The 23,539-nt window shown below is 57.4% G+C and overlaps 1 protein-coding gene across 1 annotated transcript in view; it reads left to right on the top strand.

The window, feature by feature from the left end:
* ARHGEF38 (Rho guanine nucleotide exchange factor 38) overlaps window positions 1-18,811 on the top strand; it is a 74,042-nt gene extending 55,231 nt beyond the window's left edge. The window contains exons 6-14 of the mRNA XM_055143938.1: window positions 1,699-1,898; window positions 4,483-4,616; window positions 6,420-6,524; window positions 8,683-8,805; window positions 10,401-10,703; window positions 12,211-12,354; window positions 12,950-13,148; window positions 13,268-13,527; window positions 18,371-18,811. Coding sequence (XP_054999913.1) covers window positions 1,699-1,898; window positions 4,483-4,616; window positions 6,420-6,524; window positions 8,683-8,805; window positions 10,401-10,703; window positions 12,211-12,354; window positions 12,950-13,148; window positions 13,268-13,527; window positions 18,371-18,556 — 1,654 coding nt within the window. The 3' untranslated portion in view covers window positions 18,557-18,811. The remainder of the gene's footprint in view (window positions 1-1,698; window positions 1,899-4,482; window positions 4,617-6,419; window positions 6,525-8,682; window positions 8,806-10,400; window positions 10,704-12,210; window positions 12,355-12,949; window positions 13,149-13,267; window positions 13,528-18,370) is intronic.
* Window positions 18,812-23,539: the final 4,728 nt, after the last annotated feature.

Genomic DNA, 23,539 nt, shown 5'->3' on the forward strand with positions numbered 1-23,539 from the left:
GTGCTGAGACAGGCCACGTGCAGGGCAGAGGGGTGGAGTGTGCACACGTGTCCGTGTGGTGCCAGTGGCCCTTTATTGTTTACGGAACGGAGCACACCGCTAGCTCTTCCCGTCTAATGACACCCCTTCCCAGTTTGACCCCTTTTGGATCTCCGGGGTCTTCCTGCCCCCAGACGTGTTTAGAATCATTGCAGTGTGACCCGCCCAGCCACCTCTCAGGGCCCCCAGAAGTGACCCACCCATCAGCGATTGTATTTTCCTCTCCGCTGTGCAGAAAACTAAGGGAACAAGGACTTTATTTGTCCACCGAAAGGAGCTTGAAGCGCGATTGCCACCTGCGTTTCATTGCACAGTGTCAGTTTATTTGCCTCTTTGCATAGAGAAGCTTCCAGAAGTCACTGCCTTGGTTTGACTGAAAATGAATGGGCTCTGGACAGTAGCAAGACCTGGAACCTTTTCCCTGGCGAGCACTCCTCGGAGCTGCTGGGGTCTGTAGGCTGAGGGAAGGCGGTGGGAAGGCCACGTGTGGAAAGGCCTCTCACTGCGGTGCGGGACTCACATTAACGGGAGAACTGGCGCCTTTACCACCCGTCGCTGCAGGGTAAAGGTAAAGGCAGAAGCTCCGAACTATCAAACATGCAACTCTTTGGCTGGGAGGGGAGAGTAGACAATGCTCCACTCTGACTATCCTTTCCATGTCATCTCTCGATTTTTAAATAACAAGATTGTTTTCCTTACTAATAAAAAAATGCCATCAGGCAAATGCATTTATCTCGGTTGTCATGGGAAAAAATGCATTCTGAAATTGTTTCCCTCTATTATTATAGGCTTATGATTAAAACACATTTTTTTTCTTTTAATGTGTTTGGAGGAACAGGCTAAAAATCAAGCTCCAAGTTCTTTTCTTTGGGAACATATATTTTTTATTGCGTTTGTTTTGGTGTCTCTGGGTCCTTCCGGCCTTGCTTCTCGCTGCCGTCGCTCTTGCTTTCATTGAGAAATTTCTCTGGGGCTGGAGAGCGTGTCCAGGGGGTAGGTGCTGGCCTTGCATGCCGCACTGCATACGGCCCCCTGCCAGGAGTGACCCCGAGCCCAGGGCCGAAGCCCCCCTAGAGACAAAAGCGAAGCCCAGAGCAGGATCAGAGAAGCGTGTCTCTGAGCGGGGGGGGGGGGGGGGGGGGGGGGGGGGGGGGGGCCGCGGAGGGCGGGGCTGAGGGGGGCGGGTCCCCGCGGAGGGCGGGGCTGAGGGGGCGGGTCCCCGCGGAGGGCGGGGCTGAGGGGGCGGGTCCCCGAGGAGGGCGGGGCTGGGGGCGGGTCCCCGCGGAGGGCGGGGCTGAGGGGCGTGTTCCCGCTGAGGGCGGGGGCTGAGGGGGCGGGTCCCCGCGGAGGGCGGGGCTGGGGGCGGGTCCCCGCGGAGGGCGGGGCTGAGGGGCGGGTCCCCGCGGGGGCGGGGCTGAGGGGGCGGGTCCCCGCGGAGGGCGGGGCTGAGGGGGCGTGTCCCCGCGGAGGGCGGGGCTGGGGGCGGGTCCCCGCGGAGGGCGGGGCTGAGGGGCGTGTTCCCCGCGGAGGGCGGGGCTGGGGGCGGGTCCCCGCGGAGGGCGGGGCTGGGGGCGGGTCCCCGCGGAGGGCGGGGCTGAGGGGGCGGGTCCCCGCGGAGGGCGGGGCTGAGGGGCCGCGTGCGGCTGTGTGTCCCCACAGGGGCAGGCCCAACCTCCTGGACATGGGCTCGCTGATGATCCGACCCATCCAGCGGGTGATGAAGTACCCGCTGCTCCTGTGCGAGCTCCGCAACGCCACCCCCGCCTCGCACCCGGACTCCGCGGCCCTGCAGGACGCCTGTGCGGCCGTGAGGGACATCAACGTCAACATCAACGAGCTGAAGCGCAGGAAAGACCTGGGTAGGCGGCGGGAGGGTCCCCGCAGGAAAGACCCGGGTGGGCGGCGGGGAGGGTCCCCGCAGGAAAGACCCGGGGTGGGCGGCGGGAGGGTCCCCGCAGGAAAGACCTGGGTAGGTGGCGGGAGGGTCCCCGCAGGAAAGACCCGGGTAGGCGGCGGGAGGGTCCCCGCAGGAAAGACCCGGGTGGGCGGCGGGAGGGTCCCCGCAGGAAAGACCCGGGTGGGCGGCGGGAGGGTCCCCGCAGGAAAGACCCGGGTAGGCGGCGGGAGGGTCCCCTCGACAGAGCGATGATTAGAGCTCGTGAAGCAATTGGGGGAAAATGTCATAATGGCTTTTCTTTTTTTTGAGTCACACCCAGTGATGCACAAGGATTACTCCTGGCTCTGCACTCAGGAATCACTCCTGGCAGTGCTCAGCGGACCCTATGGGATCTGGGAATCAAACCCGGGTCGGCCGCATGCAAGGCAAATGCCCTCCCCGCTGTGCTATCGCTCCAGCCCCCACAATGACTTTTAAAAAATTTTTCAAATGACAGTATGTGCAATAACTTAGCATTTTTATTAAAAAATGAAAGCATTAAATAATATTATGTGAGCCTGGCAAGCTACCTGTGGCGTATTCGATATGCCAAAAACAGTAACAAGTCTCACAGTGGAGATGTTACTGGTGCCCATTCGAGCAAATCGATGAACAACGGGACAACAGTGCTATGACAGTGCTATGCCAGGCATAATTACATGACATGTGGTTTTAAGGTATAACAATTAAAAATACCTGTAATTTAGAATCACAGTTCCTATTAGGGATCAAAGACGGGGACCAGGGGCCGGAGCGATAGTACAGCAGGGAGGGCGTTTGCCTTGCACGCAGCCGACCCAGGTTCGATCCCCAGCATCCCATCTGGTCTCCCAGCACCAATGGAATAATTCCTGAGTGCAGAGCCGGGAGTAACCCCCGTGCATCGCTGGGTGTGGTCCAAAAAGAAAAAAGAAAAAACAAAGATGGGGACCAGAGAAGAAGCTTCAATAGTGATACAAGTTTTTTCAATAGAAAGGTTGGAGACAAAGCATGATGTTAATGTTAAGATTTGACAGAGACAGGTAGCAGATGCCGTTCTGTTGCCTTTCTACTTTTCTTTGGCTTAACCTATTTCAAAGTTTTAAAGAGAAATATTTTCTACCCCCATGATTGCCGTTTGCATAAAATATCCCCCTTTTTACTAGGTGCTACATAGACTCGCTTTGTGTTTTTCCCTGCACTCTCTTCTCCCGTCCATGCAACTTTTCTTCCCTCTCGACCTGTGTCACAATAAAGTCTGCTGGACTTTTGGAAATGGAACTGTGTGGAGGACGGGATAGTTTAGTTGGCAGGGCATTTGTCTAGCTTGTGGCCAGCCTGGGTTCGATTCCTGGTACCCCATCTTGTCCCCTGAGTTCACCAGGGGTCATCGGTAAGCACAGCCAAGCCCCAAACTAGAAGAGATGAAGAGAACCTTAATGGTGTCGGCACTCATTCAGTTAACACAACTTTGGTTAATCTTTCCAACGGCTCCGAAACATGCCCGTAGTACGTGTGGCACGCGTGATGCAGGCGCTTCCTCCCTGAATACACCAGTATTTTCCCTCCCCTCCTCCCTCCTTCCCTCCCTCCCTCCCTCCCTCCCTCCCTCCCTCCCTTCCTTCCTTCCTTCCTTCCTTCCTTCCTTCCTTCCTTCCTTCCTTCCTTCCTTCCTTCCTTCCTTCCATCTTTCCTTCTTTCCTTCCCTCCCTCCCTCCCTCCCTCCCTCCCTCCTTCCTTCCTTCCTTCCTTCCTTCCTTCCTTCCTTCCTTCCTTCCTTCTGTCTTTCCTTCCTTCCGTCTTTCCTTCATTCCTTCCTTCCTTCTTTCCTTCCTTCCTTCCCTCTTTCCTTCCTTCTTTCCTTCTTTCCTTCCCTTCTTTCCTTCCCTTCTTTCTTTCTTTCTTTCTTTCTTTCTTTCTTTCTTTCTTTCTTTCTTTCTTTCTTTCTTTCTTTCTTTCTTTCTTTCTTTCTTTCTTTCTTTCTTTCTCTCTTCCTCTCTCTCTTTCTCCCTTCCTTTCTTTCTCCCTTTCCATACCCAGTGGTGCTCAGGGCTTACTCCTGATTCTGCCCGGTTGTTCTCTATGGAAACTGCATCAGTTCACACCTTACCAATTTGCATCCTTGTCAGCAATGAGTATCAGGAACATTTAACATGTTGAACGAGAGGAGCAGGGGAAATTATCTCAAAGGTAAACAAAGTCTTGGAAAGCATCTCAGCTAACGGAGGGGCCACATGGGATCCACCTCCCACTCTCGGGCGCATTGGGGTCTTGATCCTCCATGTCAAAGGCCGTGGTGGGGAGTGAGCGATGTGCCGAGAGAGAGACCGGCCTCTCCCCACGTCCTCCTGGAGTTCTGTCTCGTGGGAGGTCCCTGGAGCGTTTCTGAGGCCGAGGGTGTGCGGGCCGCGAGGGGCAGGCCTGGGGCAGGTGTCTGGCCGCACAGGTCGTCTCCGAGGCGCTTGGTGTGGCTCGAGCACCGTGGCGGGCTGCGGGCGCTCAGACGCTTGGCTCCGCTCTCGTTCCAGTCCTGAAGTACAAGAAGAGCGACGAGGACGAGTCTCTCAAGGACAAGCTGTCGCGGCTGAACATCCACTCGATCAGCAAGAAGTCCAAGAGGGTCACGAACCACCTCATGCTGCTGACCAGGGGAGAGGCACAGGTAACGCGCGGGCGCTGGCCTGGGCGGCCGTGGGGGCGGACCGGGCGGCCTCCTGGCTCCCCGCGTGCTCCTTCTCAGGGGCGGGAGGGCCTGGCGGGGGCCTGGCTCTGGCCGGGGCCATGCCTTCAGTTCCTCCTTTTATTCGTTAACAAAATCTTATTTTCTTACGGGGGTCCCCGAGGTCCATTCCGTGCTGGTTTTGCCCATGAGCCGAGCGATACGCGCGTGCAAAGCCCAGAGAGGTGTCCCCCAAGGTGTCCCCCGAGGTATCCCTTGAGGTGTCCCCGCCCTGGCCGCTTGCTGGCCGCTGCCTGTCCCCTGCCGTGTGCTGCCCCGTGTCTGCTGTGCGGCCTGATCTGATCCAGTTTCACGTGAAACCCGGGACCCGGGTAACGTGCCGGCCAGCAGGGCCTCTCGGGCTGCGGGGGGGGGGGGGGGGGGGCGTCTGCCGCGGGAGGACCTTGCCGGAGGACGGAGCGGGCGGAGTCCAGCGCCACTCGGGAGCACAGAGCTTCAGCCCGGGACTCTGGGCTAGGACCTGCCACCAGCAGGCCCCGTGGCAGCCGAGCGCCACGGCTCATGGAGAAAGTGGCCGACGCCCCCGAAGCCCTCAGTGGGCCCCACACGCCCAGCTTAGGGCATCGTTCACCCCGGGGGGCCACCCTCGTGCCTCCCACTCGGACGTCAGCTCTGCTGCGCAGATGCACAAACCACATCTGTCCCTGAAGAAACTTCCTGGCAAGACCCCCCCTCCTGCGCCCCCCGTCCCCGGCCTGGGCCCTGCCCGCAGTCAGGACTCAGCTGAGCTTCCTCCTCCTCACCAGACTCCCCCGGCCCCGCCGCAAGCACCCCTGGGGACCCCTCACGTCAAGCCGGGGCTCCTCCCTCCGGCGACCCGGACAGGAGTCGGGACGGGCTCCGCGGGAGGGGGTGTCCGAGCTCGCCCTCGGAGGAGAGACGGGATTTCACAGGGCAGGAGAGGACAGCGGCACCGTCCAGCAGGAGGGAGGCCGGGCCAGAGCTTGGTCAGGGCGAGGCGGGGCTGGACAGTGGCTTGAGGGCCGCCCGGGCCGGGACCATGGACCACATGACGGGGCCGGGCCTCGGGGACAGCGAGGGAGGAGCCGCCGCCTGTTCCCCGCCGGGCAGGGCTGGTGCCCAGAGCCCCGCGGACCCCGCGGAGGGGCTGCTGGACCCTGTGCGGCCTCAGAGTCGAGCTGCCTCGTGGATCCTAAACGCTTCCCAGATAAACGCCGCGAGGACTGAGCCTTCATGGAGCTCACCGGGGCGGGTGGCAGCCCCAGCGCCCAGGAGCCACCGTGGCTGACGGACACGCGCCAGCACAGCTGGGCCTCGTCCTCCACAGCCAGCTGCGGACAGGGACGCCCATGAGACGCCAGGGCCGGAGCCCCAGGCTGGGCTTCTCCAGGGGGCCTCGCGCTCTCACGGCACCTCTCACCCGCGCAGAGGCTTCACCTTGAACCTGAGGAGTTTCTAACGGTCGGGGCGAGTCCGTCCCGCAGAGCAAAGCGTCCCGCTGAGCGCAGCCCTCGGCTCCAGCCTGTGCGTTATTCGGGAAGCGCCAGGTCCGGCCCTTTTAGTCCAGGTCACGGCTGCCTCGGAGGCAAGGCTGTGGCCGCGCGTGGCTGGGCCGCCTGAGCTGGGGCCGTGCGGGCAGGGCCGTCGAGGCAGGACGGGGCGGGCTCCCGTGGTGCCTGTGGGGCTGACGCCGGCGAGCTGCCCGGGCTTTGCTTCTTTGTTCTCCGTCCTCTGAAACTGCGCATCCGGGTTCTGTGCCGCCAGGTGAGAGACGGCACCTTCGACAGGGAGGAGAAGCTGTTCCGCGCCTTGGAGAAGACCGTGAGGCACTGTGTGAAGAACACGGCCTGCTGGCTGCAGCTCGTGCAGGTGGGGCCTCCTCAGCCCAGCCCGCGGGCCGTGGGTGCGGCTCCGAGGACGTGTGTCCCCTGTGTGAGGGACCGTGGGTGTGACTGAGGAGGCGTGTCCCTCTATATGAGGGGCTGTGGGTGTGACTCTGAGGAGGCGTGTCCCCTCTGTGTGAGGGACCGTGGGTGTGACTGAGGAGGCGTGTCCCTCTGTGTGAGGGACCCTGGGTGTGACTCTGAGGAGGCGTGTCCCCTCTGTGTGAGTGGCCGTGAGTGTTGCTCCGAGGAGCGTGTGCCCCTGAGTGGGGGCCGTGGGTGTGGCTCTGAGGACGAGCCTGAGGCAGCCCTTCCCTGGCACGGTAGCCACATGGCTGCGCGGCTGCCAACAGCCCGTGAAGATGCCAAGGAGAGGCGCTTCTGCTCTTCCTTCCCTGCTCCCCTTGTCCTTCCCCCAGGGGGCCATGGGGGACACTGGCGCTGCAGTGAGGACCCTCATGCTTTCCCACGCCCGTGTAAGCTGCCTAGCAGGCCAGTCCCTCGGGTGGGACGGAGGAGAGACGCCACGGGGAGAGATCCAGGGAAACGCGGGCCTCACCGTGCACCAAATCCCAGCAGCCAGCAGCCCCCGGCTGAGGCCTGCGCTGTCCTGCAGGGCTGGAGAGGCCCAGGGATCTGAAGGGCGTGGGGACCACTCAGAGGCAGGGACGCAGGGGTGACACTCGAGAGGCCAGGGGGAAGGAGAGTGGATCCGAGGTGCAGGCCTGGCACCGGCGCCAGGGCAGACCCGAGGCTGAGTACGCGCACCACACGCAGTGCGTCCCCACTGCGCAGCACTGAGGCAAACGCCCACGCCACAGCCCCGGCCCCGGGCCGCTCCCCTAGCCCTGCCACAGTGTGAGAGCCGGGCCCCCCGCCCAGGAGAGGCTCTGCCGTCTGAGGTCTTGATGGAGACCAAGGGTAGGGCCGTTTATAAATAGCCCCTCGCCCTGCCCTGGGATTGTTCCCTTGGACTTCTCTCTGCAAACAGGTGTTAGAACGCCCCGGTGAAATATCCCAACAGAAAAGCAGGTAGCGATTTGGAGACAAGCTTCTGTGAGATGGAACCAAAAACCTCGTTCTAACTCATCAGCTGCTTTGCTAATCTCTTCCCTGTGGGAAACAAAAATAAAACCTTGGTGCGGGCAGGCGGGGGCTGTGGACCTTCCACAGCACACAGGTTTCTTGGGAACATCTACAGCAGAAGCTCTGGACCCATTCCTGAGCCAGTAGGAGTGGGAGCAGGCTCTGACAGGACAAGTCAAATTCCTGCAGGAGGAGCGAAGACGCAGACAGAAAGGGAGCGGGCGGCCAGTCGGGGAGCTGAAGGGGGACTGGGAGCTCAGGGCTGGCCTAAATAGGGTTAAAATGGGATCTGTCATGACGTTGGCTTGTAAGTGGACGGACGTGGACAGTCTTATGCTAAGTGAAGTGAGTCAGAAAGAGCGGGACAGACACAGAATAGCCGCACTCATTTGTGGAGTGTAGAATAACATAATCTGGGAGTGACACCCAAGGACGGTAGAGACAAGACTGGAAGATTGCCCCATGGTTGGCAGCCTGCCTCCTGAGTGGGGGGAGAAGGCAGCCGGGATGGAGAAGGGGTCACTGAGTCAATGGTGGTTGGGGGGATCGCTCGGGATGGGAGACGTGGCTGAGAGTAGATAAGGGATCAAACGAGATGGCCTCTCAGTGTCTGTATTGCAAACCATGATGCCCAAAAGGAGAGAGAGAGTAAGGAAGGTGCCCGCCACAGAGGCTGGGGGTGGGTTGGGGTGGGGGTGGCGGGAGGGGTATCGGGGACATTGGTGGTGGGAAATGTGCACCGGTGGGGTGATGAGTGTTTGACCATTGTAGGACTAAACTCAATCATGGAAGCTTTGTGACTGTGTCTCACAGTGATTCAATTAAAAACATTTTTAAATAAAATAGAATTAAATGGACTCTGTGAAGCGGGGGGTCGGCTAGAGCCGGTGGGGACAAGACGCGGGAGGGCGGGAGGAAGACAGAGATGGGTTGTTCCCGGCGGGTGCGGGCCTGGCCACTTCCTTCCGTCCTGCTTGCTGCCCGCTCTTCCCCAGAGCCGCTGGGGAGTCTCGAGGAGGTGCGGCCCGGCCCCCAGTGACAGTGCTCTTGGCTTGCAGGAGGCCGTGCCCCTCGCTCTGCAGACGGTGACGGAGCTCCAGGAGGTCTCCTGCGGCACCGAGGAGGAGGGCCAGGGACCCTCGGAGGCCCCTCGCCGCGCCCCCGGCCCCGGGGATGACTTCGTAAGTGAGACCAAGAAGCAAAAGGACAAGGGGACGAGGTTGTTGCTTTTTTCCCCCTTTCCACTTATTTCCTTCTGGTTGGAGTTAGGAATATGACGCACGAAAGCAAACACTTGTCAGAATCTGATTCAAAGGAGACTTAAACCCATTAGATCTTTTGAGTGGGTCCGTGAGGATTTGACCGTGCCGGAGGCCTCTGAGCCGTTTCTGGGCAAACGGTGTGTGGGCAGCCTGAGACAGAGAGCGGCTGAGGCCGGCATGGGCCGTGTCAAGACCTTGCCTGGTCATGCAGCCAAGGTTTCCTCAGAGGGGCCGGAGAAACCCTGGCGTGGTGAGGGCCAGGAAGGTGCCCAGCGCGGAGCGTCCTCTCTGCAGGGCCTTGGCCCCCATCCGGGCCTCTCCTCAGCCCCAGGGGAGGCTCTTGTCTGAGAACTCTGTGCTCCAGAACTCCGGAATTACTAAAGCATGCTCAAGCCAATAACATGTTTGGGGCGGGGGCACAACTCAGAGCGGTTTCCTCGGACTCAGCCTCTCGTGTTCCCGGGGCATTGTTATCTCACACCGCGCCTGAGCACTCTGGGGAGAGTACAACAGCCTCCCCCCCACCAGCCGGAAGGGGCTCGAAAGTGGCATTTTTGTGTTGGCATCATTGGCATTCTGGGCTCGACAGATCTTCCCCGCATGGCCTCGTGTGGGGAGGCAGATGTCCCCCCCAGGAGCCTAAGCTCGGCTGTCTCCCGGTGTCACCTCGTGTGTCCCGAGCACACGTGCATTTCCAAGGCTCGGAGGTTGCTCTGCTCTGAGCTGCCAGGGGATTGCCCGGGAGGAAGCACCGGGACTGGCACACCTGGTCACAGACATAGACGGGGACGGTGCTGGTGACAGGCGGGGACGACCCAGCTGGACAGCACGGGCAGAGGAGCGACAGTAACGAGCAGGTGGAGGAGGGGCCACTGCGCCCAGGGCTGTACGCGCTCCGGGCCGCATCGCAGAAAGCCCGTGTTTAAAGGGTTCTTAGCGACTTGAGATAGCACAGCAGGTAGGGCCGACCCTTGCACACGGCCTTGCACACAGCCAGCCCGGGTTCGATTCCTCCATCCCTCTCGGAGAGCCCGGCAAGCTACCGAGACTATCCCACCCGCACGGCAGAGCCTGGCAAGCTACACGGGTCCGATATGCCAAAAACAGTAACAACAAGTCTCCCAATGGAGATGTTACTGGTGCCCGCTCGCGCAAATCGATCAACAACGGGACAACAGTGCTACAGTGCTTGGCGGCTTGCTCTCCAGCTTGATCCCGATCCACTGATTCAGTCATAGATATGGGTGGGCCCCACCTACAGCTCTGTCTCGAGCGGCAGGGCCCGTATTCGTTGCTGGGATGGCGTCCGGCTCTACCTCTCGAGAAACGCCGCGTGCAGGTCCGGCTGAATCAAACAGACACGCGGGAGGGCCGTCTACGAGGGCGTCCCGGCCGGCCGTCGGTGCCCGCGCCCAGGGCTCTGCTCTCGGCCCGGCAGGAGACAGGGGCCGGGTCTTCTGGGGCTGGGCGGGGGGGGGGGGGGGTGCGGCCCTCTCTGACCCCCTCCCTCGCAGGCGGGGCAGTGCCAGCGCCTGGTGCTCGCGCCCCTGTCGGCGCTGCTGGCGCTGTTCCCGGGCCCGCAGAAGCTCATCCAGAAGCGCTACGACAAGCTGCTGGACCACACCAGCTCGCGGCCGCGCGCGGCGGGGGAGCAGCCGGACCTGGCCAGGAGGGAGTATGAGGCGCTCAACGCACAGCTGGTGGAGGAGCTGCGGGTCTTCAACCGAGCGGCCCGCGCCGTGCTGCTCAGCTGCCTGCAGAGCCTCCTGCGAGAGCTGGCGCGGCTGGCACGGAGCGCCCACGCCGCCTGGCTGCCGGTGAGTCTCGGCCCGGCCCGGCCTGCCCGCGGGGAGGGAGGGACGGACGGACGGGGGCCGCACCCCTGCCGGGACACAGCCCCTCGCAAGCACCCGCCGGGTGTGGGGGCTCAGCCCAGGCTCGCCGGAGCCCCTTCGCGAAGACAGCGGCTCTCCCTCCCCTCCCCTGCCTCCACGCGTCCTCCTGCTCACACCCTCACTCCGTGGCGTTTAGCGAACCCCAAGAACCACAACCGTCTCAGAGCAGCCGCCCCAGAAAACCTGCGCACGGGCAGCGTCCACACCCCCCTCCGGGCAGCGTCCACACCCCCTCCGGCCACCGTGAGGCAGTCAGCTGCGTTCTCTTTATTTTTAATTATTTATTTATTTGTTTTTTTCTTTTGCTTTTTGGGTCACACCAGCGATGCTCAAGGGTTCCTCCTGGCTCTGCACTCAGGAATTACTCCTGATGGTGCTCGGAGCATCCTGTGGGATGCCGGGGATCGAACCCGGGTCGGTCTCGGCAAGGCAGACGGCAAGCTGCAGTCTGGGTGGACATGGGAGCCTGTGTGGACAGTCGCCCGCAGTCGCACCTGGCAGTGGGTCTTGCGCCTGCTCCCACGCATGTGTTTCTGTGTCCGGGTGCTTGTGCTGCCCTGGAACACGCGGCCGGGCCACGCTGTCCTCATCTTCCCTTCCTTCAGGGGCCAGTGGCCAGCAGAAACTGCATCTCGTCTTTCACCCGCATCTGGGGGCATCCGCACAGAGCTACTCCCCATGCTCCTTCCCCAGACTCTCCTGGCAGTGCCCCACCACCCCAGCCTGGGGGGAGGACAGGAAGCCGTCCTCCTGGTGGCCAGCACGGGACGGGTGCTGAGTGACCGTGAAGCCAGCACCCGCTCCTGGCCGGCACGTCCTGCCCGCCCCTCCCCTGCACCCCACCCCATGCTGAGGGTGCTAAAGTGACATTCTTGGGTTTGGCTTCTGCAGTTTTATTGTTTTTTTTGTTTTGTTATTTTTTAATCTCCTGTTCTTTTAGATAGACCTAAACTTAAAAAAAAATAAAAAGAGGGGCCGGAGCGATAGCACAGCGGGTAGGGCGTTTGCCTTGCACGCGGCCGACCAGGGTTCGATCCCCGGCATCCCATATGGTCCCCCAAGCACTGCCAGGAGTAATTCCTGAGTGCAAAGCCAGGAGTAACCCCTGAGCATCGCTGGGTGTGACCCAAAAAGCAAAAATAAATAAATAAATAAAAATTAAAAAAATAAAAATAATGCTTTCTTCAAAAAAAAAAAGAAAGCAAGAAAGCAAGGAAGGAAGGAAGGAAGAAAGAAAGAAAGAAAGAAAGAGGAAAAAAAGAAAAAGCATTGCTGTCACTTCCGTGGGTCTGGGATGTAACAAACCGTCGGGCAAACCTAGTTCTAACGTTCCCTGGTTTCCCCGGGGAGCCAGCCTCCCCGGCTAAGCCGTCCGTCACGCGTGTCTGATTTGGCCTCTTGTGCAGCGCCGTCTCCTTTCTCTCTGCAGGAACCACCGTCAGCCTCAAGCAGCTTCGAAACCCAGACTCGAGTACTGGAAGAGGTGCAGAACCTGAATTTTGTCAAGGACAACAGTGCCACCTTCATTGAGAGGAAACTGAGTTTCGAAAAGAAGAAGCCGGTGCCGACTCTGGTGAGCTCGCAGTGGTCACTGCGTGTGCCCCGTTAGAGGGGACTGCTTCCTCTGGCGGCTTCTCCCGCTCTCACCCTGGTTTGTGTGTGCAGTGAATCGTCCTGTGTGTATTGAGTTTTGTGCGTGCAGTGAATCTTCCCATGTATGTTGAGTTTTGTGCGTGCAGTGAATGGTCCTGTGTGTTGAGTTTTGTGCGTGCAGTGAATCTTCCCAGGTGTGTTGAGTTTCGTGCGTGCAGTGAATCTTCCCATGTGTGTTGAGTTTTGTGCATGCAGTGAGTCATCCCGTGTGTGTCAAGTTTCGTGCGTGCAGTGAATCGTCCTGTGTGTGTTGAGTTTCATGCGTGCAGTGAATCGTCCTTTGTGTGTTGAGTTTCATGCGTGCAGTGAATCGTCCTGTGTGTGTTGAGTTTCGTGCGTGCAGTGAATCGTCCTGTGTGTGTCAAGTCTGTTTGGCTCTTTAGCCCTGAGCACTGGGGCGCAAAGCCCGCATGTGCCCTCCTGTCCCCAGCGAGGTGAGTGCGCGGGGAGGGTGCTCGCTCAGGGAGGACGTGGCTCCCGGCCTGCGGAGCCCTGGAGCCCCCTCCCCCTCCCAGCCAGAAGGGCCGCGTCAGACGGACGCGCACCGCGCCAAGCTCCTGTCCACGTACAGCCTGGAGGAGCTCTACCAAGCCAAGCGCAAGTGTCATGCCAGCCAGGAGTGTGACCTCAGCCTGCTGGAGGGGGACGTGGTGGCCGTGCTGGAGCAGAAGGACCCCCTGGGGAGCGCCGGCCGGTGGCTGGTGGACACCGGAGGTGAGGGCCGCCCTGTTCCGCCTCGGCGCTCAGCTTCGCCAAGTGGGCTTGGCCGGGGGGCCCCCGCGTGTGCTGCTGGGGCGGATGCCACTGACCCTGTCCCCCCCACCCCCGCCCAGCCGCGAGGGGCTACGTGTACTCCTCCTTCCTGAAGCCCTACAACCCCGCCAAGGGCCGCCGGGCGGCCGCCGACAGCAGCTTCACCGACGACGACTTCGAGAACATCAGCCTCTTCGTGTCCTCGCGGCCGGCCGGCGCCTGCGCCACGGACGCCCCCGAGGGCAGCGCCAGCGACAGCAGCTCCTCGCTCAGCGGCACGAGCGGCAGGGGTGACGCCAACGGCACCGACGCCGACAGCCTCCAGGAGGTGGAGGAGCAGGTCAGAGCAGGGCTGGGCCGCCGGGGGGGTGTTTGGGGGGGGGCGCCCGAGCCCACGGGGCTCCGCACGGGGCTCCTCCGTCTGACTGGCGCTTTGCAGAGGGACGGGGGGAGGGGAGCCGAGTGAGCAGGTGTGCCCGGTCACAGACCCCGCAGTGGACACGCTGGACAGACAGTGGCCTCCCCCCACCTCCTGCGGCCAGCCGGGCCCAGCTGCCTCCTGGGAAGCTTCCCAGGCCCCACCCGCTGCTCTCCCCGACCAGCACCCCATACTCTGCCCCTTCCTGGAGCAGTGGCCGGTGGGGCCATTGGCGGCCTCAGGCCAGCTCTGGCGTTGACCTGAGTACGGGGGACTCCAGGGGGGCTTTAGTAGGAGTCTCTGAAGTCTCTCCCGCTCCCGGACAAGCCGACCTGCTCCAGGAGGGAAACAACGCCCATCTTGGCAGCCCTTAGAACTGGTCCGAGAGGGTCACCCTGGGACCAGGTTCGGGAGACAGTGCCGCTCCACACTCTCGCTTTGCCTCCGCTGGCCCCAGTGTGACCCGTGCGCGGGGTCACTCAGCACAGGCCGCTGCTGCTGTCGAGGACCAGCCCTGGAGAGGGGAGGGCGTGCGTCTCCCGGGGCTTACACCGCCCGGCTCCCCGAGCTGCAGGGGCGCGGGGCGTAAATGCGGCCTTGCTGCTTGGTTTTGCTTATGTTGGGGCCACAGCTGGCAGTGCTCCGGGGTTAGTCCTGGCTCTGCTCTCAGGAGCTGCTCCCGGAGGCCCCCAGAGGGTCACAGCTGGGCCGGCTGCGTGCAGGGCAGGTGCCCTGCCTTCTGGGCCGCCTCTGCAGCCCCAGCTTGGCAGCTTTTGATCTGGAAAGGGCCCAGGGTGCTGGCATCTTTGCCAGTGCTATTGGGAGAGCCCGGAGGGGAAGGACAGTGAGGCTCTGAGAGGTGCAGGGTAGAGGGACGCTCCTGGTCCTGAGCACTGGTAAGAGGGCAATAGTTGGGAGCCAGTCAGTAGTGCTTTATGCCAGATGCTGTAAGGAAAAGGAAACCAAGTCCTGCTGAGGTCTGGGTTGAGTTCGTAGAAATTTGTCTGTCAGGCGAGCCAACACTTGGCAAAGAAGGAATGAGGGGACACAACCAATATGCTACTTTAATGATACCGAAGAGACAAGAGAAGACAAAAGAATAATTTTTAAGAGACAAGCCATAATGATTATGGCTTACATGGAATTAATTTTATAGCTTAAATGAAATTTGAATGTGCCTGGATCGATGCATATTAACAATGAAGGTTAGGAAGATTCAGGCTAGAACAATGAACTCATCCCCCAAACGAGAAGTTACTCCATTTTTATTCCTTTAGCACGTTGAGGTGTCTCCCTGGGGGCCCGGACTGTTGACTACTGTCTCTTTAAGAGCAGGCTGACTTCCCTTCCTCAAGCGATCTGTCTTACGGCCAGCGGAGGCATAAACGGATTATATAAAACCTGAAAAATGTTCAGCCTAAATGAATTTTGGATCTTGATCATCTGAAATATTGAACATATAGGTGATAACTCTATATTTTTTACAGTTTAATGAGCACCTGTATTAAGTGCGTAAAATATAAGTGCTGCCATGGCCTCATATCAAGCAGATGGTATAGATTATTTCTCTCCAGAGAGCCGGTGCCCGAGTGAAAGGCCACCACAAACGCGGGAATCAGCGGCCCGGCTGGCGGGGCACCTAGAGAACGTTACTACTTCTGCTTTGATGCAGAGTGTCCACTGCTTATAAAAATGACAGAAGCCTCTGGCCACGCTGACGCTGGCCCTGGAGGTCTCAGAAGCAGCGTCACCCAATGTCAGACTCCTGAAAACGGCCGGACACCAGCTCTCCCCCTTCCTGTGGCTCTGGCCAGTGGCCCAGAGAAGCACCGAGCTTTCCCTCGTAAAGCTCTCTCATAACAGCTTTGACGGGGCGGGGCGGGGCCACCCCGTGCTCAGGGCTCACTCCTGCGCAGTGCTCAGGGATCACTCCTGGTGGGGCGGTGGGCTTCAGACTGGGACCCGCTACATGCGAGGCAAGCACTCTAAAAATTTTTCGGCCAAAGGTTTTGAAACATTTCAGCATTTATATACCACCTGCTTATATACAGAATGTGGTTCCAAAGGAACGTTACTACTCCAATAAGCCTTCCAAGATTGGGACACGTATTTGAGGATTTTTTATTGTTTGTTTAAATTTAAGGCTAAACAACAGAAACAGCAGCAGCAACAAGAATTTGACCTCTGGGGCTGGAGCGAGAGCACAGTGGGGAGGGCGTTTGCCGACCCAGGTTTGGCTCCCAGCATGCCGTATGGTCCCCCAAGCACTGCCAGGACTCATTCCTGAGTGCAGAGCCAGGTGTAAGCCCTGAGCATCACTGGGTGTCACCCAAAAAGGAAAAAACAAAAAAGAATTTGACTTCTACATTGTTAGAAGTGGAGCCAGAGCTCAGAGCTGGGGCGAGCTAGTGAGGGGGCCAGGGGCAGGGCCAGCCCGAGGTCAGGAGCTTGTGTTTCTCCAAGGGCCCCTGAGCAGGGCTCTGGCAGGCGAAGCTGGCTGGCATCATCGTGCCACGGCCAGTTCAGAGAAAATCCAGGATCGAAGAACAACTTCAGGCTATTTGACCACACACCTCGTCCCACACTGCCTGGCCTCTCCCGGCCCTCCCGCCTCATTTCTCTCCCCCTGCAGTTTGAAAATCCTCAGCTGGTTGCCCATCTTATCCCCATGCCTGAGAAACGACACGCTGGCCACCAGCAGAAGGTCCCATCTCAGAAAGCGAGAATGTCTCGGGTGTGTCGGTGGATTGTGTTTGCTTGGTTTTAGGGATTTTTGCTCCAAGCCCTTTGCTGGTGATTTTCTCCTCCTAGCTGGGTTGTAATTTCTCTGATATATCATATTTAGTTCTTGATTACATTTGATTGAACAAATGAATTGCTAGTCTTTTACGAGTTGCTAGTCAATGGCTTGATTTATATCATAACTAAACATTTTTATTATTGGTCTTAGGATTTTAGTGGAAGGGAAACTAAACATTGATTTGGGGACTTCTGGTGTCTCAGATACTTACGAAGTGTTCTCTTAAGGCTAGGGAAAACTTTTGACGGCAAGATGTCTCATCAGTTTCTTCCAGACCTCTGCAAATATTTCTATTTAATATTATCATAGGACTGGAGCGATTGCACAGCGGGTAGGGCATTTGCCTTGCACGCAGCCAACCTAGGTTTGATTCCTCCGTCCCTCTCGGAGAGCCAGGCAAGCTACTGAGAGTATCCCGCCCGCACGGCAGAGCCTGGCAAGCTCCCTGTGGTGTATTTGATATGCCAAAAACAGTAACAAGTCTCACAGTGGAGATATTACTGGTGCCCAATTGAGCAAATCGATGAACAACAGGATGACAGTGCTACAGTGCTATGTTGTCATATGGTTTTGGAAAATAAGAAACAAATCATCATCATCATCATCATCATCATCATCCCGTTGATCGTCAATTTTCTCAAGCAGTCTCAGTAACGTCTCCATTCATCCTAGCCCTGAGATTTTAGCAGCTTCTCTTTACTCATCCTTCCCAACGGTGCTGCCTTGGAGGCTCTTTCAGGGTCAGGGCAATGAGACCATCATTGTTACTAGTTTTGGCCTATGAATATGCCACAGGGAGCTTGCCAGACTCTCCCATGCAGGCAGAACAAATAGGTAAAAATAAAATTCATCTCTAATTTCATCATGAAGAGAAATCATATTAGACTTTTTTTTAATATCTTTTATTTTTTAATTTTTTATTTTATTTTATTTATTTTTATTTTTGCTTTTTGGATCATAGCTGGCAATGCACAGGGGTTACTCCTGGCTCTGCACTCAGGAATTACTCCTGGCGGTGCTCAGGGAACCCTATGGGATGCTGGGAATCAAACCTGGGTCGGCCATATGAAAGGCAAACGTCCTACCTGCTGTGCTATGGCTCCAGCCCCAAGAAATTATATTAGACTTAAGTTACAAATGGCTTTTATATCTTTTTTGCTCAATATTTTATCATAAGTATTTTCATAGATATTGTTCTCAGAAGAAAGTTTTTAATGTTTAGAAATTCGCTTAGTGTGAAAGGTCCAGTAGTGATGATCTCTGTGTTATTTTCACACTTCTTTTTCATCTTACAAGGTGGAATATCATTGTGCAGAAATATCTGACAATGTTTTTTTTCCTTTCTGCATGAGAGACTTTTTCGTGTTTGTGTTTGTGCCATACCTGGCGGTGCTCAGGGCTTGCTTCTGTCTCTGTGCTTAGGGGTCACTCCTGGCGGGCTCGGGGGGCCTTGCGGAGTGCCGGGAACCTCACCCAGGTCTACCCTCTCCGCTGTGCGGGAGATTCTTCGGGTTCTTAGTAAATGAGACAGAAACAACATTTTCAATATCTTTCGGGGCTTGGAGTGACGGTGCAGGGGGAGGGCGTTTGCCTGGCACGGGTTTGATCTCTGGCATCTCATATGGTCCCCCGAGCACTGCCAGGAGTAATTCCTGAGTGCAGAGCCAGGAGTAACCCCTGTGAACTGCCAGGTGTGACCCCCCAAAAATATTTATATATATATATATCTTTCAAGAGAAACTGTCCCGTGGCCTTCAGGCTCGGAGTCCAGGCTCCTCCCGGAGAGCAGCGGGGACCAATCTCACCCTCTCCTCTTACACAACACAGTCAGAGCGCGTTGGGAAGCAGGTTCAGTACTTGGGCAGATTAAGTACTTCAGCATTCGCTGCGAGAGCCTGGGAACCTTCCTCCCCCCCCACGGCTGACTCCGACGCTGGTCCTCCCACCCTCTGTCCCTTTGCCTAGGTCTTCTACGCCGTCCACGCCTTCCAGGCCCGGAGTGACCACGAGCTCAGCCTGCAGGAGTACCAGCGAGTGCACATCCTCCGCTTCTGCGACCTCAGTGGCAATAAGGAGTGGTGGCTGGCGGAGGCGCAGGGCCACAGGGGCTACGTGCCCGCCAACTACCTCGGCAAGATGACGTACGCCTGAGGAGGGCACCTCCGACCCTCCTCTTCTGGCCAGGTTGCCGGCCACCTCGTCGGGCTGACACGACCAAGGCGTGGCCTCGAAATCAAGTGCCGGGCTGGCTGCGTGCGTCCGCGGGGAAGGCAGGTCTCCTCGGGAGATGGTTTCCGAGCGGACGGGAAGAACTGGTGTCGAGGGAAGTGGCCCGGAGCCCCCCCAGGGAGCTCTGCGGGGGGCCGAGTGTCCTTAGCACCGCCAGGTAGGACTCAGGAAAAGAGGTTTGCAATTTACTGTATTATTAAAATTTGGTTTGGTTTTGGGGCCACACCCAGCGATGCTCAGGGCTAGCTCCTGGCTCTGCACTCAGGGATCACTCCTGGCAGCGCTCAGGGGGACCGTATGGGATGCCGGGGATCGAACCAGGGTCAGCTGCATACAAGGCAAATGCCCTTCCCAGGGTACTATCGCTCCGGCCCCACAATTTCCTGTATTCTGTATTTTTGCCTTCAATGTTTTTGCTTTGTCTATTTATCTCTTGTGCATGCGTGCGCGCGCGCACACACACACACACACACACACACTCACACACACACACACACACTCGTGCTGCACAGACTCTCCCAATGGCACGCACTTCCATGAGTAAGAGCGATTCGTGTCTGCAGAGCCCCGGGAGGGTACTTACTAAACATGCCTGAGAGGGGAAACTGATGAGCCGGTCGCCAGAGGGGTCTCTGTAGCCGGCTTTGCGCTGGAGCCTGCCCGCTGCACTGCCTGGCCCTCCTGACGCCGGGCAGCTCACACACGCTCTCTGTGCAGAAACTCCTCGACGGAGGCTAAGGAGGAAGCTGGGACTTGGAGGCGGAGTAACGTGCGCAGAGCCAGGGCCGGTGCTCGGGCTGGTGCACGAATAACAGTCCCACACGCTCGGGCGCAGGTGGCTGACGGGGAGAGTCCCTCCTCAGCCCACAGCAGGGCCAGTCCCACTCCAGGGCGGCATCCAGGGGCGACTCCTCAGAGCATCGCGTCTTTGGGTCTGTCCCATTCCGGTAAACTGTAAACGTCCTTGTTCCTTAAAAAACCGCCCAGGGCCGAGAGACATAGTTCGCTGGGGGGGCACCTGTCTCGAGTACGGCTGACCAGGATTCCGTCCCCAGCTCCACATACAGATCCCTGAGCCCCTTCAGATCTGAGGGCGCAGCCAGGAGGTGTGTCCCCAAAACAACAGCAGAACATCAAGGGCTCCAAGAACCTCCATGATGTTAGCCGGCTAGAGAAGGATCTAGGTGCACTATCTTTTTAAATTTTTATTTTCATGGCTATTTTTGAAAGTGAAATTATCTAGAAACTATCTTACTTATTTGCTAATGACACTTTGCTGAGGAAATATTTTTGTTTCACTCAATCATTTGGATGATTGTTCTGAGCCAAGATGTAAATATTTTTAGTTGCCAATTTGCAGTGGCAGACCTCGAGAATAACATTTGCTGTAACCCAGTGTCCTGGAATGCTGAGCACTGATTTAGGAATAAGTAGCTCAGTCCTGTCCACTAAGACTTGAGGCATATTTTGTGAAGACATTTCATTGAGCCAAAGATTCATCTTGGGAAAAGAAAAAAAAAAGTCAATATAAGATTTCACAAGGTTCTACTGGCAAAACTTTTGCATAAAAACATTTGTCTTGAGATAAACTACCCAAAGAAGACTCTGGATGTAAGGGATTTTGAAAATGTCTACTAAGTACTCTTTTTCATAGCGGGGGCACTCACGGCCCCTTGTCTAGGGTGGAGCAAAGGGAGGCCCAAGTGGCTACTGGTGGGAACTGGCCAACTCATATAGCATGTTTGGGTATGTGGGTGCATACACAACGCACATGCGTGTATCTGTACATGAGTCTAGATACACACGACACTTACACGCAGATAATTTAGTGCGCTCTGGTCTAAGTGCTCCCTTGGAAAGGAGGAACCAAAAGCCACACTGAGCTGCTTTCCTGGCTGGAGTGTGAACCTTTACCTGTGTGTGGGCGAGGGTTGATGCTCCTTGTCTGGTCTCTGCACGGACCCCAGCAGCCCCCCAGGGCTGTGGTCACCCGTGAGCAGGGGCCCCAGGGAAGCCGTGACACCCAGGCCCACAGAGGACACGCACATTGCAGACACCACAGGCCTTAGCAGACCCTCAGTGCTCTCAGCCCCTGAGTATCCCGTGAGAAACCAAGTACGTGTGACTGAGATTCGACCTTGTTCTCTTGGGTGTAGGGAAATGTCCAAGAGTTCCAAGTGCTTCCATCCTCCAGAAGTCTAAAAAGATGCAACCGTTGGGGGCAGCATGTAATAAGGTGAAGTACACTGAGGCAATTTTTTAAAAATTAAATGTTATTTTACAATATTGTATTCTCTGAAATTGGTACTTTTACCAAGAATGAAGGGAAGTTTGTGGGGTTTTTTTGTACAACAAAAAATAATGTATGTATACATTTTACTATTTATTTTAAGCACACCAGATGATCTAAATTAATATTACACAATAAAGTTTAGAGATTATTTAAAAAATCCAGTTATTCAAAATACCATGGGTGCCTGACTCATTAAAAAGTCATAAAGCCACTGTTTGACTATTCCTTATACTGCAGAGAAGTATCTTGATTTAGTGATCACTGGTATGTCACAATCCTTTGCTAATTAAATTGTCTAGAGGAATACGCGTTGTTACACAGGAAGCACTGCACAGAAGACTTTGACGACAGGACATCCCATGTTCTGCCCCGAACACAGGACTTTCAGGGGCGGCTGTTAGGTGCTGTCACTGTGACCGAATATTCGGGTGCTTTACAAAATTTAATGTTTTTGTTGACTTGGAGCACTTTTCCCACAAGCTTGCTAGATTTTTATCTTTTTGTTTTTTTCTTTTTGGGTCACACCTGGCGATGCTCAGGGGCCACTCCTGGCTTTGCACTAGAATCACTCCTGGCGGTGCTCAGGGGACCATATGGGATGCTGGGGGTCAAACCCGGGTCGGCCGCGTGCAAGGCAAACGCCCTACCCGCTGTGCTATCTCTCCAGCCCCGATTTTTATCTTTTTGAAAACAGTCTCTTAAAGTCAAGTGAATAAGGAGATCTGAATATTCTAAACTGCCAAGGAAGTCTGATAGTTCAAAGTCTGTTTATCATCACAGGTCTCACTGCTCAGTGCTGAACATACTCAGTCACCACAAAATCCAAACTAGAGAAAGGATTCACACTTTAGTTGGTGAGGAAACGATTGCGTCTCACTGGCCGGGAGGACTCTGGCTTTCTGTGCAGGACGCACCTGTGGCCTTGCAGTTCTGAAGCACGGGGCGGGCCCGTGCTCACTGGCAGGGACACGCTTCCCGCGCAGGAGCCTCGGGCCTGGTCCTTGGCACCCGAAACAGAACCACCACAGCCCACTACCTGCTGCAGCCGCCTCCCGTCACCCCCCCGGGGTCTCTTCCTGGGGTCCGAGTGCCTTCCCATACCACACTGCGGACACAGCGAGGCCTTAGGCCCGAGTGTTGCTCAGTCCAGCACATGTGTTCCCACCAGCACTACGGCACATGCGTGTACTGTGGCTTCCCCTTGGTGCTGTGACATTTTCATTACGGTGTCAATAAAAGTTATTTTGGTTAACACAGTGTCTGTCCTCTGTAACCTCTGGCCTCCTGATGATGCAGCGTCATCTCAGTGACTAATAAGCGCTCGCATGTCCTTGTCAGTCAGAGCCTCCTGCTTCAGCCTGCCACTTGCCACCGCTCGTCCTGAAAGGAGAAACTGAGGCACCTTGGCTGGGGAGCAGAGGACCAGGGCCTCTGCCTGGAGGCCAGAGTCATTCAGGCCTCCCTCCCTCCCTCCTTTCCTCCCTTTCTCTCTTCCTCCTTCATCCCCCTCCCTCCCCTCGCCCCCCCCTTCTGAGAGCGCAGTATGCAAACCAGGAAGTGACACTGACAGTCTCCACTAACCGGGCTTGAGCCTTTCACGTTTTATTTGCTGCTCATTTACCCACTCCAGGGTCGGCAAGTGGGGCTGTCGGGGCTCTGCAGAGGGCCGAGCCGGGCACACAGCACTCAGTGCTGGGGGCCAGTGTCCCCACCCACAGCAGGATCCCTGGAGAGCTGCCCTGAGCCTACCTGAGCCGCTCGCAGCCCTGCGGAGAGGAGCCTGTCCCGCGTGGCCCGCCGCGGGCTGAGGCTGCATCTACAGACACAGAAGTGCATCTTTTTGTCTCTGACCCTCAAGGGGATCTAAGCTTTATGCCACATCAATGTTTAGGCAACAGAATTCTGTTTCCCCAAACAGAAACACCTGCAGGAAGATTCTATTGCTAGTTTTTTTTTTTTTTTTGCTTTTTGGGTCACACCTGGCGATGCACAGGGGTTACCTCCTGGCTTTGCACTCAAGAGTTACTCCTGGAGGTGCTCAGGGGATCATATGGGACACTGGGAATCAAACCCGGGTCAGCTGCATGCAAGGCAAACGCCCTCCCCGCTGTGCTATTGCTCCAGCCCCTGCAGGAAGATTCTGAACACAGGACTTTGGTATGTGAGTTCAGGGACTTTGATCCTGAACCCATTTCCCAGGAAGAACCGGCCCGTATTCAGCAGAGGAGCTGGCACTGCCCCAGGAAAAGCCCGCACTCAGTCTCCTGTTTGTCTGGGGGCTGGGGGGCGGGGACGGGCCTGGGCCCACCCAAGCCTCCCGGTCCAGCGAGCACCCCAGGGCGACTCAAAGCCTCGCCAGGCCCCAGCTCGGGCGGGACTGGCAGGCGGGCAAAGGCAGCACAGAGACACGAGGCCCCGGGGGGGCTCTGTGTGCCCAGGGGAGCCGGGACGTGTGCAGGGCCGCAGAGATGCGCTCGCTCACCCCTCAGTGCTCCCTCCTCCCGAGCACTGCACAGCGCGCAGGTGAGTCTCCTGAGGAAGGCTTTTATTACGAGACAGAGATGACGCTCCCCGTCGCAGCTGATCGGGGGCGTTTGGGGGAGGGCGGGGGG

Source organism: Sorex araneus, chromosome 6 (genome assembly GCF_027595985.1).
Source record: "Sorex araneus isolate mSorAra2 chromosome 6, mSorAra2.pri, whole genome shotgun sequence".
Lineage (NCBI taxonomy): Eukaryota > Metazoa > Chordata > Mammalia > Eulipotyphla > Soricidae > Sorex > Sorex araneus.